General features: G+C 39.0%; 1 protein-coding gene across 2 annotated transcripts in view; it reads right to left on the bottom strand.

Annotated features, from left to right (window-relative positions):
- LOC123318568 (xylulose kinase-like) overlaps positions 1–17011 on the bottom strand; it is a 29262-nt gene that overhangs the window by 1730 nt on the left and 10521 nt on the right. The window contains exons 1-5 of one of the 2 annotated variants that reach the window (XM_044905238.1): positions 3924–4256; positions 1199–1435; positions 800–979; positions 640–741; positions 178–463 (exon numbers count right to left, since the gene is read on the bottom strand). In XM_044905238.1, coding sequence (XP_044761173.1) covers positions 178–463; positions 640–741; positions 800–979; positions 1199–1435; positions 3924–3977 — 859 coding nt within the window. In that variant the 5' untranslated portion in view covers positions 3978–4256. Of the gene's footprint in view, positions 1–177; positions 464–639; positions 742–799; positions 980–1198; positions 1436–3923; positions 4257–17011 lie in introns of those variants that run through there. The other variant, XM_044905239.1, reaches the window with a different exon arrangement.

The raw sequence follows: 17011 nt of genomic DNA on the forward strand, positions 1-17011 counted from the left end.
TGAATTCAATTGCACAACAAATTACCACGAAGTGTTAGCTGGAAATAAAGATAGAAACTGCAACACCGCCTTCTTTTAAAGCGTTTCATTTGTGGATGAAAAAATACTATTTAAACTGACGTACATTCGTATAAGACTGAAAAATACAACTGTGATCTACCACCGAGTTGTTCTTACCTATAAGTGATGATGGATTATCACCACTGAAGGCCACTACTTTGCATTCTTTATCAAAACCATATCTCTCGACAAAATATGAAGATATCATTCCTAGACAGGAACAGGAAGGTACTGGATCACCCAATTTTTGTGCCGCGTTTGGACCACAAAGTTTGAGTAAATCTGGATGCCATTTCTTAGTCCTGAGATCCATAAGATTCATTCCAGAGGCATCACTATAATCTATTGGTGCTATACGGCCTAAAAACAGTGATGCAAGGAAGCTGCTCACTAGTGATATTCTCTGTGAAAGAAGTGAAGACACAGGTTGAGAGTAAAAAATGTTCCTGAAGAAAGTGTGTTAGGTTTCACCCTTTTAGTGAATTTTTTCTTCAGATAGGTTCAGAAATAAATCAATTGTATCACGTTTAACTAGTGAAACATGTCTATTTACTGAAAATTGTTTGATATGTGACATACCTCAGTGTTTCTGTAAGCTCCAGGGTTCTGCTGACTAATTTTAGCTATTTGGGGACCAGTAAACCTCTCGTATACACGTGAACCAGTGATCATCGCTAGTTTCTGAAAATAAATGAAGATTGTCGTGCTTGGACCTGGAGTTTCTTCTACTAGTACTCACTTCTGGTCCTCCAACTGCCTCCTCGAATGCTTGGCACTCAGATTTGGTGGTAGAGTCCATCCAAGTCGGACTGTCTGGTATGGAGAAGCTTGTGGCCAATTGAGCATGCAGAAAATTAGATGGATCCAAGTTGCCCAGGGTTTCTTGTGCTCCATTTTGCCAGTAAACGGATCCATGTTGCTATCAATCAGAAGTTTTTTTTGTGAAAAAAAAATGATGAAACGTATGGATTATATGATTTTACAACTATCACCATGTAACTTCATGTCTTTTAACTTTTTTAATATACTGTTTTTATTGATTTTTTCAATCATTCCAGAATTAAAACAAATTTTCGAAACTTTAAAGGAGAAGAAATCAGATTTCAGAGGTTGATTCAAATTTTTATCTGTCACTTACTTGTGCTGTGCCAGAAATAGCAACGATTTTCGAAAAGTCAACACTGGCAACTATCAACTTATCCATTAGGAGATCCAGAGCCTTGACCCACATAACGGTTCTGGCTGTCGCTTGACCAGGATTCATTTTCTGGATGTTAACACCCCCATTTGTTCTGTACTCGGGTAATTCTGTATCGAAATTAACAGTTTCTTCGTGTAGGGTTTCCAGTTCATCGTTGACAACGACTGCTTTGAGCTGAAAATGCAAAGAATCGTTTTTTTTTTATATTATTCAAACGAGAATATATGCTGAGGATCAAATGATGGTGAAAATTATTAAATAGTGCTTGGTACCTATCTAAATACACTGCGCAAAAAAATTAACGCACATTCTGAAAATCTCTATTTTAATGAAAGTTAAATCTACATTGACTTTATAACTTATTTTTTATGTTCTCCCGGGAAGGTTTTGAACGAAACAAGACACATTAAATGGAAGAAAAATTCAGGATTTCACAGAATATTATGTGAAAGAAGAGAAATGAAAAATTTTCAAAATACTGAAATGCTGATAAGTGATTTAATACTTGGTATTTCCACCCCTTGCGTTAATTACAGCTCGGCAACGACGGTTCATACTCAAAATGAGTGATCTTAAAATGTTCCTTCCCAGATTTCTCCGAGTTGGATTCCTAAGTCATTAAGAGTAGCTGCATGGATGATTTTCTGAACTTCTCAGCCTTCTATTGAGGTTGTCCCAAACCTGCTCAATCGGATTGAGATCTAGACTTCTTGCTGGTCACTCCATTCGAGGGACTTCAACCTCTTCAAGGTACTCCTGAACGATGCGCGCACGATGGGGTCTGGCATTATCGTCCATAAAAATGAAATTTTCACCAATGTATGGGGCAAATGGCACTACATGCTCTTCAAGTATGTTCCTTATATACTTATCAGCATTCATAGCTCCATTATCAACAACCACTAGGTCTGTGCGAGCAGTCAAAGATATTCCACCCCATACCATAATCGATCCTCCCCCGAAACCAGTAGTATTCAGGAAATTGCACTGAGCATATCTTTCATGTGGACGTCTGTATACAAGGGAACGTCGATCACAATGGTAGAGGCAGAATCTAGACTCATCTGTGAAGAGAACTCTTTCCCAATCGGCCTCTTCCCAATGGATATGCTCTCTCGCAACATCCAAACGCGCCCTTCGATGGGCTGTGGTAAGAGCTAGGCCTCTTGCGGCGACACGAGGCCTTAAATCATATTCTCTGAGGCGATTTCTTATTGTCTGAGTGCCAATTTGCACCTCATGAGTTTGCTCAAGCTGAATTTGAAGGAAGCGAGTGGTTGCAAACCGTTGTCTCAAAGAAGAAACTCTCAAGTAACGTTCTTGAATGGCAGTTGTTACCCGTGGTCTACCCTGTCCTGTTCTTCGGACATTCATACCTTAAATCATATTCTCTGAGGCGATTTCTTATTGTCTGAGTACTAATTTGCACCTCATGAGTCCACCCTTCCTCTCGCAAAACTACCGCTTGGGCACATTCCTCTTGGGTCAAATTGCGTGTTTCGCGTTGCATAGCGATCGAGTGTAGAAAATCAAACGAAAGAAAAACTATTGATCACTAGAATTGATCGAGAACAACTGATTTTAGAATGGAGCCAATACATTCAAAATCTGATAATATCATCTTTTTTTATTCCTGCTGGGAAAAAAACATCAATAATTCGTAGATTGTTCTTAATACTTACAGATACGAAATTCTGAAATGCATATATGAATTAAAATTTTGCTGTTTCAATGTTAGACGCAATTGAAATGCGCGCTACTTTACCATAAAAGAACGATCGCAACATAATTGATTAGTAGGATATAACTTACTTGATGACTCACTGAATGAACATTAGGTCATCCAGATTAATATAATTCAAGTTTCATGTTCGTATAGCAATCAGAGAAACCTGATTTTTGTTCGAGTTATGTGGAATTTCCTCTCAATTTATTCCAGTCATTCCATATGAAACTCAGTATTACTGTTTGAGAATATTTGATACAATCCATAAAGTCTTTTGATGAGAAAAATTTAATGGCTACTGGACCTAACCTAAGAATTATCCATTACCTATTCTTCCGAAACCGATTAATCACAATGTCTAAAATATAGGAGAGAAATTGGGTTGTGTTTTTGAGTATTCAGTGATTTTTATAGAGAAAATATAATGAGAGACTTATTGCATCAATTTTCTCAGCTAATATGTTCCAGATAGATTCGGCTCATCTTGTGAATAGATTTGGGAAACAGATGCAGAAGATATTACGAACTATTCATTTCGAAGATTTTTTTGCGCAGTGTATATGAAAAGAGCTCATGTTCTGTCCCAGAATATAATAATTTCGAATAAATATTCTTGGAAAACCTTGATATTAATCAAATAAGGACCATATTGCCAACACTTCCAACAGTTAATTATCTTGTGCAAACAAAATTATCATCTTAGAGCTTATTATTTATGCTCTTTATAATCATCTAGAAGAACGAGTCAATCGCAATTTTTTTTGAGTAGTATAATCAATAGTTCGGTGAAAATGTAGACAAATATAGTATATCTATAAGCAAGCGCAGATTGAGGTGCCTTCGAACATAACCTAAACAAAACTCATCACCTCAAAACCAAAAGTGTTGATCGTTCCTTATACCTCACATAAAGATGTCCACGCATTATACACATACCTGCTGTGTGCTCAAATCTAGCCCCAGGAAACAAGGCTGCCCATCTTTCGCCATTACCAACAAATAATAACACTGTTCTGTACAAAAAGAGGAACGAAACTAAGATACCGGAAGATTCCACTTTCCAATCTCGGTAAGACGATCCTCAAGAGGTCAAGGCACTCAGAAAACGGTGTATTTCAATTGTAATATTACAAAATTGTTTTGCGTACTTTGATTCACGTCGATTTGTTGCATGGCAGTGTGTTATCTGTCTGAATATTTCTGGATTTCGTTATCTACAAGCTAAATCGCGCTGTATTCTGGAAGTTCAAATATCGATCAGAAGGGATATGCGCTGGACTGTGGAAATATTCCGCTAATTGCCTTTATAATGTATGCTAATGTTCAGGTGTAGGAGAATATGTGTCTTGGGAATATCTACAATCATGAAATTCTGTTTATCGTAGGATTAAAAGAAGCGTACAATAGATGGCTGGAGCATATTGTTATTTTAACTTATCTGTACGAAAAATACGCTACAAACACTCAAAGCTCATCATTTTTTAGATACTTTATAGTTGGGGACCTCAAGAGAGAAATTCGGGATTTACTCGAGCGTGTCAGATTTATATAAACATGTTGAAAAGTCTATATTCTCTCAATCTGACAAAAGCGTGATGAAAATGTGTGGGAGGACGCACAAAAAAGTGTACATTCTCGAGCGTGGTGACTGTTTTTCTTATTTTGAAGCTAATGATTCAAGAATAACGGAAAAAATATAATCTGGCAGTTTCAACAAACCGAATCACTAAAAACTAGCCATAAAGGTCACGAAAATCAGTTTTTTCCAATTTTCTCCCCTCCTGTGCTTCAAATTGTTTTTGCATTCATTATAAAAGTTGTAGAGCATAACATTCTCTACAAATTATGTCGTAAGGAATTTTTTCTATGTTCGATCGTTTTTGAGATATATGGCGATGAATGTACATTAGACTGGGGTCCTACATTGACCTTGGACTTTCGCATGTGTGGCTAAGCTCCTCGCCCTTATCGCCCTCTAACTCGAAAACGGTTAAGAGTATGTAAAATTGCTTCAGACAAAAGTTGTATAGAATTTTATTATCTACAACTTTCATAATGAATGCAGAAACGATGAGAGGTACAGGAAGGGAGATTAAAAAAAATTTTTGTTATCATCTTCAAACTGTCAGATTAAGAAAACCCCGCCTGATTAGTATCAGATTAATTGGCAAACACGTCTGCAACACCGAGATTAACAATCTGTATGAAAATCTGACACGCTCGTATGTACAAGTAAGGATTTTGTTTGCATTTTCAAAGGACCACTGTGACCTTGCGTCACGTCCGAATTGTCAGTCCTTAAAAGTAGCTTCCCTTGGGTCCAATGGGGAATTCTCCTCAATTTGGGTTATTACACCATATGCAAGTTTAAACTCAATAATTATGAGTTTCATTCATGAATTTTTCAAATGCACCTCGGAAACTATTCAAAATCATTCTTCAAATATGAGGTTTTAAAATTTGAATCGCTTCGTTTCTAGTTTACGATTTGGCAACAGCGCCTACTAGAAAATATAAAGAACAATGACTTGTTTATAAAATAACAGCTGTTGATTTACAGCCCTCATACTGGCGAGCCTCAACAGCAACCGGAAATAAAAATCCCATAAAATTTTACGACCTTCCTCGTTCGTCGCAGACTTCATAGACAGCCATCTTCGCCTTGATAATAAAGGACAACAAATGCATTATCTTGATGAGATAGACAAAGATGGCTGTCTATGAAGTCTGCGACGAACGAGGAAGGTCGAAAATTTTATGGGATTTTTATGGCCGGTTGCAGTTGAAGCTCGCCAGTAAGTACGCGCCTGTAGAACAACAGGTGTTATTTTATAAACAAGCTGATCGGACATTGTTCTCTTCATTGTCTTGTATGTGCTGTTGCCAAATCGTAAACTCCGCACAAAGCGATTTAAATTTTAAAACCCCATATTTGAAGGATGATTTTGAATTGTTTCCTCGGTGAATTTGAAAAAATCATGAATGAAACTCATAATGATGCAGTTTGAACTTGCATATGCAGTGTCAACCCAAATTGAGGAGAATTCCCCATTGAGAGTTTTTTTCTCTAGAGTGAAAATCCTGAACATACAAGCAGTCAAGCACGTATGAAAAATGATTAAACTCGATAAAAACCTGCTTCATGATGAACCAGAAGACCTTTCTATAATACCTAGTTATAATTTCATGTAATTGAAAAAAGTGTCAAGCGAGATAAGAAAAATATGCGATGAGAAAGGCCCCCTTGAATCCTAGTAGGTGAATTTTGGGCACCAATCGAAAGCTTCTTATGAAATTTTCAATTCCAATGATTCCCCTGTTTACGTCAACACTTATCCTAGTCGGATTTGATTCCACGCCAAAACTGTCTCCCAAAATCCGACAGTGACCCACAGCAAAAACCTGCATGTACGTTTCCTTACTACATCCCGAGTAATATCCACAACAATATTTGTCGGACCTGCGGTCTCGACGTATATCTGAGGGTGTTATTCAAGAGGGGGACCCGGTCGGCTCCAGAGGCGGCTGGCTCCAGGTCCTGGAGCCAAGTCCACTCGGTCTGGTCGTCCGCCTGTCTCCCCTTGTTTATGCCAACTATTTTCAAGATTCTGTCGATATTAATAATGCACATGTACTAAAAATCCGCCCGTTTCATTTATACACTTTACTTGTTTTTGTTTGCGACCGACTTCCAGCCACCCCCAGGGGTGCAGGGGGGGGCGGCGACGTGGGGCCACCCCGCTGTCGCCGCATGATCAATTCCTTTCGGAACCCCGGCAAATTTCAGTCGCGACGGCTTCTGGTGATTGCCCCCACGTTCAATCTTGTTTATTCGAAAGGGATGAGTTTTTGATGTGACTTTTATTCCACTTTGGTGATTCTTAATGAGTGCCGCCCGGTGCGGGGCGTGAAAAAGGGCGGTAACTTTGTTTTGCCCCCGCCGTATGAGTTGTTATATGTCGGATGAAACAGACGAGATGATATTTTCGGTTGATGAATAGAAGTTTTTTTTATTCTCGTGGCGATTTCACCCTTTCATGCCCTTGCTTGAATGAAATTCGTTTTTTTTTGGAGTTGAGCGAGGGTGGTTCGTCAGATGAGGCAAGGGAGGCTGAGGACCAAATTTTTAATGTACATATATACCTACAACATTCCAGTTGAATAGAGTCATTCAGGGTAACTGAGCGCAGTGGGTAAGTGTGCGCAGTGCGTATATCTCGGCTATGCAATGTATGAAAGAGGGGTTCATTTGGGTGAAGCAAGGGCGCAGAATCGCCATATTAGTTTTTCATCGGAGTGCGCCGTGCCACGTTTTTTTAACTTTTTATTTGCAATCAATCAAATTCACTAGTTTTCTTGTTAATTTTCAGCATCTCTGCAAATTCTGCCAGGTCAATGTTCCGAGTCCCTCAGTGTTAAACAATTTTTTATTCGTTCATGGGTAATTAATCTAAATATATAATAAAAAATTTTAGGTTCTCTTAGCTGCTCAACTCTATAAGAACGTCAATTCAAATTTTGGCTTACTGGGGAAAGTGTGCGCGGGTAAGTGTGCGCATAGATTCATTATATGGCATTAGTTCAGTGAGAAATAAAGTATGATATTGTTAATATTCTTGGTTAAGACTCGGTCAATATTGTCCTATTTGTTCAGAAAAATATGAAGAGCCACCAACAGAGGAATGTATCAAGTGTTGTGTTCACCAAGAATTGTGCCACGAACAATAATGCACTGCTTGTAAGAAGGCGCTTCTGTATTGACAATAAACAGCATTTCCCTAATATTGTAACATTTTGATGACATTATTTTGTAATTTGTTTTGATTGTGTGGTTCACAAAGCGTTCACTTACCCCTTGAGGGTGCGCACACTTACCCGCAATACGGGGCATGTGAACGCACTCCGACTTTCTCTACTAAATTCTTTTTTGCGGAAAGAAAACGTTTTTGTTTGTTTGCTTTTTGAGGTTTTTTTATAGATTAGAAAATTCTCTATCTTATGAATATGTTTTAATTTTCCTAGCTTCAACATTTGAAACAGGGTATGGCTTGAAAGGCAAAAGTGCGCACAGTTGCCCCGAATGACTCTATATTATTTGTTCAGGCCACATCTATTTTCTCTTCATGATTGGAATATTTATTAAATACCTATATTTGCAGATCCTAACAGAAAGGACTCTTGTACGAGACTAAGAATTAAATATATGAGTCTTGGCCTTGAGAATGAGAAGAGATTCTGGCATACGAGACTCTGGTGGGCATAACTAGCAGCACCCCAAAGATATCGGCAGTATTCTAATCATGGTCATGTTTTGGTAATAGTTGGGGAGCCGAAGATGCTAAATCGGGATTAGGGTTGAAAATGGTAAATTATTTGAAGTATTTAAAAATGAAAAATAAAAATGGGTATTCCAAATTTATAGCGTTTCGTTTCTATTGCACAAGTTAGCGACATCGTCTTCAGTCGATGTTGCCAGCTTGTGCAAATCTCACAAAACGCTTTAAACTTTAAATACCCATTTTTATTTTTCATTTTTAAGTGCTTAAAATAATTTTTTTTGAAATGGTTATTTCAAAATGTGACGTTCAAAGTTATTTCATAAAAAATATAATACATCATTTTCGTCAGAAGGAGTATTCTCTATTGGTAGATGAGCTACATTTCTGACAATTCTGAGGAAAAATCCTCATTAATCTAAGTATATTTTCCATTCTTTTTCACTCCTTTTTTCATTACTTCTCAGTTCTCGAAAATCGCCTCTAACTCCCACTCTTTTTCATTAACTTGGAGATCGTTTGGTATCTCGTCTATTTCCCGTTTCAACCCCGTATACATATATTCCATATATCATATTTCCCCTGATGACAATAGATTTATAACTTAATAGCGGAAATATGTTTTTCTTATGAGACGGAGCAAAAACTCCGCGGAAACTTCATGAAATATAATGGTTATTTATTCCATGTAAAAACACTTGCCCGAAAAATAGGATGTTTGTGTATTTTGGCGTCCACTCTTTCGGAAATTAACTATTTTTCAAGTTTATGCATGTATTTCCCGGCCAACGGAATAAGGATGAGAATGTGGAATAAACAGCCGAAAATTATGGGGAATAATCATTCTTTTCGTGTTTTTTCGAAGCAGATTGGATTATAGAGATGAAATTATGGTTGAATGCCATGCATAACATCGGCAACTTCTATGAACGCCTGTGCTGAACGATTCAGTACATTTTGATACACGAAAGGTGTATTCTTAGTTGCCTGATTAAGACTTTCTTGGAGTTAGAACGTTCCGAAGGAATTCGCATCGCAAGATAAATACAGGTTAAAATATACATATATGATGTCGGCGGTAAAAAAGGTACTCTATGAATTACTTCATGTTCTGGATATCATACATTTATTTACAAATCTCAAGTCCGAAGTTGTCTATGATTTAAAATTTTCAAAAATGCAACATACGCATCGAGGTGCTAAGCAATAGTCTTATACACTGCGCAAAAAATTTAACGCACATTCTGAAAATCTCAATTTTAATGAAAGTTTACTCTACATTGACTTTATAACTTATTTTTTATGTTCTCTCGGGAAGGTTTTGAACGAAACAAGACACATTAAATGGAAGAAAAATTCAGGATTTCACCGAATCTTATATGAAAGAAGAGAAATGAACAATTTTCAAAATACTGAAATGCTGATAAGTGATTTAATACTTGGTATTTCCACCCCTTGCGTTAATTACAGCTCGGCAACGACGGTTCATACTCAAAATGAGTGATCAAACGTTCTGATCTAATCCTTCCCAGATTTCTCCGAGTTGGATTCCTAAGTCATTAAGAGTAGCTGGATGATTTTCTGAACTTCTCAGCCTTCTATTGAGGTTGTCCCAAACCTGCTCAATCGAATTGAGATCTGGACTTCTTGCTGGCCATTCCATTCGAGAGACTTCAACCTCTTCAAGGTACTCCTGAACGATGCGCGCACGATGGGGTCTGGCATTATCGTCCATAAAAATGAAATTTTCACCAATGAATGGGGCAAATGGCACTACATGCTCTTCAAGAATGTTCCTTATATACTTATCAGCATTCATAGCTCCATTATCAACGACCACTAGGTCTGTGCGAGCAGTCAAAAATATTCCACCCCATACCATAATCGATCCTCCCCCGAAACCATTAGTATTCAGGAAATGGCATTGAGCATATCTTTCATGTGGACGTCTGTATACAAGGGAACAAGTCGATCATAATGGTAGAGGCAGAATCTAGACTCATCTGTGAAGAGAACTCTTTCCCAATCGGCCTCTTCCCAATGGATATGCTCTCTCGCAAAATACAAACGCGCCCTTCGATGGGCTGGGGTAAGAGCTGGGCCTCTTGCCGCGACACGAGGCCTTAAATCATATTCTCTGAGGCGATTTTTTATTGTCTGAGTGCTAGTTTGCACCTCATGAGTTTGCTCAAGCTGAATTTGAAGGAAGTGAGCGGTTGCAAACCGTTGTCTCAACGAAGAAATGAAATTCTCAAGTAACGTTCTTGAATAGCAGTTGTTACCCGTGGTCTACCCTTTCCTGGTCTTCGGACATTCATACCTGTCTCCCTGAATCGTTGCAAAATTCTGGACACACTTGTATGGGAAACTCCAAACCTTTCTGCAATTCGTGTGTATGTCCACCCTTCTTCTCACACATTCCTCTTCGGTCAACTTGCGTGTTTCGCGTTGCATAGCGATCGAGTGTAGAAAATCAAACGAAAGAAAAACTATTGATCACTAGAATTGATCGAGAACAACTGATTTTAGAATGGAGCCAATACATTCAAAATCTGATAATATCATCTTTTTTTATTCCTGCTGGGAAAAAACATCTGTATTGAAGAAAACCGTTGAAAGTGGATAACATATGAATGCATAATTCCGATAAAAATAATTATCATTGAGAACACCTTCAGTTGTAGAATAAATTTGAGATTTCCATAATGTGCGTTAATTTTTTTCCACCGAAGAATAGTAGATGCTGACCATGGTTTCGGTCGCATTTGACCTCGTCAGAGCAACACAACTCCTTCTCCGATGAAAAACGCTCAGAATCGATTAATCAATCTGATTAATCTGATATTTCCACTTAAAATTTGAATTTGCTTGGATGTTGACAGTCGTTCATCGGGTCCTCTTGTTATCTCCGTCTGCAAAAGACAGATAGGCATACAATCAGTAGCGTCCAAATGTTGATCTCCAATTCTGAGAATAATATTCGAGTCCATGCACCACAGATAGTTCTCTAATCCTGGGACACCCCGTATATCGCCACTGACTTCCTGGCTCCCCCCCTGTGGACATCTGTCCCGCCGTTATTCAAAAGACGGACTCGCCAGGGGCGCCCCAAAATGTATAGGGTGAAAAATTAACGACACACACACAAGAGTCAACAAACAATCGTCTTCGGAATGTTTTTTCAGCGACGGAGGCGCCGGTCTGCGGTGCCGCCATCGCGGTGGTCCGTCGTCGAGGCACCGGGTCGCAGGGCGCCCCATCTAGCGCCGCGACGCCGTCGAGAAGCGTCGTCGGTCTGCCTGACGGACGCACGCCGTCGTCGTCGTCCCCCCTTGATTACCAGCGTTCTTACATAATTCGGCGTGGTGTTATTGTTGTTGCACCGGGGACGCCTGAGCGGCGACAAGGATATGTTTGTTCTTTCGACGACCGGCGGTGAGTCACACAGTCGGTAATTTGCCGGACGCGTCGGGTGTGCCGATGTTGACGTGGCTGTTGGCGACCGCGGGAAAGTTTGAATCTTGGGGATCGTTCGTTTCGCGCTCACGCACGATGGGGGATGGTTTTATAGCTTGGTAAGGGAGTTATATGTTGACCCGAAGGTCTATTGTGCCTCCCATCAGAGCTGTTCTCACAGCTGGGACAATTATAGCTTGCCCCCAAGCTATATGTATCAGTATCTGAGTATCTGAGTGGGCTTCATTCCTCCTATGATTTCTTCGTCCAAGACACATTCCTTGCTCTGGTTTGTAATGGCAAGGTATTCAGGAGTTTCCTCCTGTTCCCCAAAGATTCTACTATACACTATATATTATACTTTATTATCCTGATTCTCCGTAGGTACCGAAGTAACCATCAGAAGCTCCTTGAGCTTGTACAAGTTCGGAGAGCCAGTTGTGTTCTGTGTTGGCTTTGTTACTGTGTCCTTACGCCACCTTAGGCACAGCACTGTTAATTTGAAGCCAACAGTGAATGGTTGCCCGTACCCGTATCGACTAGAAAATTTCTTCCCTAGCCCGGGATCGAACTCAGTACCTTGCGGTTGCAATTTACTGAGCCGACGCTCTAACCACCAAGCTACAGACTCCTCAATTTCTGATAAGCCTATTCTCATCATATGCTTTCTAAGGCGAAAATGTCCTGTGAGGAAGCCAGAGAGGAGCTGAGGACTCATAACTTGTCCAACTACTTCTTGGGTCTTGCAGTTTCAAAATCTCGAAGGAACTCACCTCCAGGAACTCTTTCCTATAACACAGAAAGGTTCTGAGCCAGTATGTGGCGTTTGTACTCCTGTTCTGGCGAGTGTGTTGACTTCTCTTTTCCCTTGATTCCAGAGTGGAACCCAGACTTAAGACACCTTGTTGTTCTTGCCTATTTCATTGAGATTCCTTCCAGATTTGAGTCGATGACGTAGGAGTTCAGTGCTTCACTATCAGAATGGAAGTGAGTCACATCTGACATCCTTTCCAGGTTTATGTCTAGGAATCTTCTGTTTGGAAGTATTTCTGCCATTCTCTATCTTGGTTTTTGAACAATCTGTGTATCATCGCGTAAAGGTTCTTCTCAATGCTTACTCTTTTAATCTCAACTAGGTAGGTTCGCTGATGAGATGTACCTACTTGTTTAGAGAGGATCAGGATCAGGTTCTCTGAGTTTTAATTATCTCATCACCTGTATCTCCCAAATATGAAGATGTATTGATATCCAGTTAGCCTAGACCAGTCAGTGTCAGTGTGAAATTTGAGGTTAAAAAAGTAAACCAGAGTTACGCAATGAATTAAAAGAAAGAAGATGTCCACCGAAATTGTGAAAATCGAAGAATTGGTGTATCGAGCCATCATAAAATACCTGTATTTAAGTTAAGGGTTAAGAGGTAAGCAGATTTACGAAGATATGCTCAATACCCTTGGTGGTATTGTCATCGTTGAAGATGATGACCGAGCGATCGGGAAGGCCAGTTTCTGTTTCAGTCCCCGATAATATTGATGCAGTTCATGACATAATTTTATCAGACCGTCGAATTGGGCTAAAACGGATATCTGAAGCACAGAATATTTCATACGAACGGGTTCATCATATAGTCCACGTGAATTTGGACATGAGAAAAATTGCTGCAAAATGGATCCCCAAATGTTTGGATGTTGACCAAGAGCGTTCAAGGATAGTAGCATCGCGTTCGATCTGTGCTCGATTTGAAAACGCTGTAGACTTCTTAAATCGAATTGATATTATGGATGAGACTTGGGTACATTTCTACGATCCAGAAACAAAGCAACAATCGATGGAATGGCGACAGTCTGGTTCTCCAAGATCTAAGAAGTTTCATGTCCAAAACTCTGATGTTCTTGCTTCAGTTTCTTGTGATTGCCATGGAGTAATCATGGTTGGTTTTTTGGATAAGGGTAGAACAATATCTATTCGATATTACTGACCACTCTACGGTAGAAAATTTAAGAGAAAGGACGTCTGGTTTGCAGAGCAAGATGAAACATTTTTTTTGAAAGGTCTAGAGACGTTGCAGGTTCGCTGTAATGAATGTATCCAATTGAGGAGAATAGTTGAGTAATAAAATTTTTTGACAATGAAATTTGTTTGGTTATATAATAGACTAAGAATTTTTCAATATATCCTGGTATATCCCGAAAATGGACTCATGAGCTACCCTGTCTATCACTAGATGTAGATGAGTGAGACCTGTGATGAACTCAAATACTTTAGTTGGGCACATTCTCATAGCTCCAGTGATGCTCGCACAGGCAAACCTTTGTACCTTGCTGTAGAGATATCTGTTGCCCTCTTCTCCGAAATTTTGGTAATTACTTCATTCCAGCTTTTGTCTGGGCTTCCTCGTCTTCTTTTCTTTACTTTCTTGGCCTCCCAAATTCCCATCATCAGCATACTTTCCTCCATCCTATCCAAGTGTCCCCACCATTCCTATTGTCTCCTCTCTATGAATTCCTCCAATGACTCTTCTTCTTCTTCTACGTGCGTTGCCCCACTGGGCTAGACTGAGGCCTAGCGGCCCATTGTTCATCCTCTTGTAGTTGGAGAGACTCAAACCCTGATAAACGCTGACAAAAACTTCACAAGTCGGCAGAGAGGAGTCCCTCTCACCAGAGGAATCGTATGGGTGTTGTGCTTCCTAGGTGTGGCATCCTTAACTCTTCAAGGTTGCTGCAGATGAACAGATCATATTCAACCGTTTCATCAGTGCTCCAGCACCAGCTGCACTAAACACATGGCCAGTCCAAAGACTCTACCTCCTTTCTAATTGTTTCATCCTTAATCCTATCCCTTCTATTCACTCCCTTCAGTCTTCTCAAGTGTTTCATTTCCATGGCCTGTATTCTTGACTTTTTTCATTTCTTCAGTGTCCATACTTCGCATCCGAATGTCAAAGTTGGTGTATAAACGGATTTGTATATCTTAAGTTTTGTTTGAGTAGATTAGATCTTATAGAGTGGTATGTTCTGTTTGTCTTCTCTACCCTATTGTCAATTTTATTTTTATCTTTTGAAGGTGAACCCTGAAAGGTGCCAACCTCTCAATAGTCTGAGATTCCCAAGCTTAGTAACTCCCCTCCCATACATTCTTGGGATAGTTCTTCATCCTGCCTTTACAACATCCCTCAACAAAAGTGATGAGCTGCAACTCATGGAATAACTCTCTATGCAGATTACTTTTCTTGTTAACGATTCTCCCAAAATGTATTCTTGAGTATGCATTCCCTGGTCGCATGAAATTCTACTCAAGTGACGACTCAGATGATGATGAACGAATACCGTGTTGAATATCGAAGAGACAAAAATAACCATCCAAATCTCTCAATCAGTGAAGAGATCGTCATGAGAATTCTCGGATTCGCCGAAAAAATACCATCAGCAGAACAGGTTCCTGGGTTATGATATAGATTTCAGCCTTCAACACCCAAATCAATCAGGTAACCACAACATTCTGACCAAGTCTGTCTCGAGTCATCGTATATGATGACGAGTAGGCCGCATCTCACGCACTCAGTATGCCGTGCATGATGTGGGGCAACATCCAACCCCGGGTCCAGACAAATGACGGCTAATGACATGGCTCGCGGAGTCTTTCTTCTTTCACGGCCGCCTTTTGCCGATGTTTTATTCCGAGAGAGTTCGATCATTCCGGTATGCGTATCAATATGGTCGAATATTGAACGAAATAATGGAGGAATGTCGAAATACATGATTTGGTTTAACTGAAATATAAATTGCAAAATAGTTTCTTACATGTATTTATTTATTTATTTTATTTTATTTATTTATTTATTTAACTACAAATGAATACAAACAGGTACAAACCCAAAAACAGTATTCACAAATTCAAATACCATTACACTGTGCAACGAGAATCCACTTCAATAAATACTATCATTCATCTATTACACATTAACAAAAAAAAAAAATGTACACTTTTATACATATACTCATATACGTATTATTTGAAATACGAACCGACTTATCCAGTTCAGGTAATTAATAGGTGAAAGAAGAGTTGCCTTTCAAGAACACCACTATTAGACAAACTGCCCAAATTTTCTACACTTTCTTACCCTAAATCGCACTATACAACAATTTTTTCAAGTGACCTGATGAGTGTGAAATACTTTTATTTCACAAAACGTTCAAATATTCAGTGTGAGTCTTTGGCTCTTACAAATATTTTAACAGTAGATTCTAGTGATCAAAAGTTACATTTTTTCCCATACCAATTTTTCCGATTCGGCCCTGATAAAAAGATGTAGCCATATAAAGTTTTCATAATGAGCTATGCCACCCCTGGAAAAACAGAATTAACTTCAACATCAAATTACTCGAAAGCGCCGCAATATACGAGAAAATTCGAAGAATACTTTTATTTTACAAAATGTTCAAATATGTATTCCTTAGATAGCATCCCACTTAGTTTCAAGAGTTCTTTTCTTTGAATTTTTGGCATTTTTTTGGTACGTGATGGTCATAATGAGAAAACTGGAAAACGTGGGCGGTATCTTGTTGTTCGAAAAAAATAGTATAGACAATTTTTGTGAAATGACTTATGCTAATTGCAACACCCAGAAGAAGCTGTTTAAATGTCAATTTTTTCTTTGGTAAAACATTGAAGCAAGGAGTAAATGATTGAAATTCGGAGAAAAAAAACGAGGGGTCTACAATTTTTTTATTAAATTTGTTAATATTGTGTTTGTCCAACGCGATTATCTATACACTCCTCAACACGTCTTGGCATCGATGCAAGAAGATGGTTTATTTCTTCTGGAGGGATACTATGCCAAGCTACCTGTACTTCATGTCTCAGAGATGTCAAAAAAAGCCTCACCTTAGAACACACCCTGTAATCTTGCAATGGTGAAGATTAATGCACTCGCCAGTTTTCGTACGAATTATAAACTAGGTACAATTTCAATTATAAGTAATGGTCATACTTGTGCCAAATGCAATAAGTATTGGTATTTATTGGTAACTGCAAGTAATGAAGAATTTGAACAAGTGTCATTTTTTTTTATTTAGATCGATCACACTTGGATCGCCTCTTTTTTTCATCCCGTGTTTTTCCCCAAACTTTTCCTCTGTCAAAACTGTGACTACCTCAACGTGTGTGCCAACCTTTAGCAGTTGTAACCGAGTCGGCTCCGCTGCCTGCCCGTGTTGATCGCCTATTGTTTCAATTTAGGTTGTTTTACATTTTGTCGTAATAACAACAACGATAAGGCTTCATCATTAT

Source organism: Coccinella septempunctata, chromosome 8 (assembly GCF_907165205.1).
Source record: "Coccinella septempunctata chromosome 8, icCocSept1.1, whole genome shotgun sequence".
In the NCBI taxonomy this organism is placed as follows: domain Eukaryota; kingdom Metazoa; phylum Arthropoda; class Insecta; order Coleoptera; family Coccinellidae; genus Coccinella; species Coccinella septempunctata.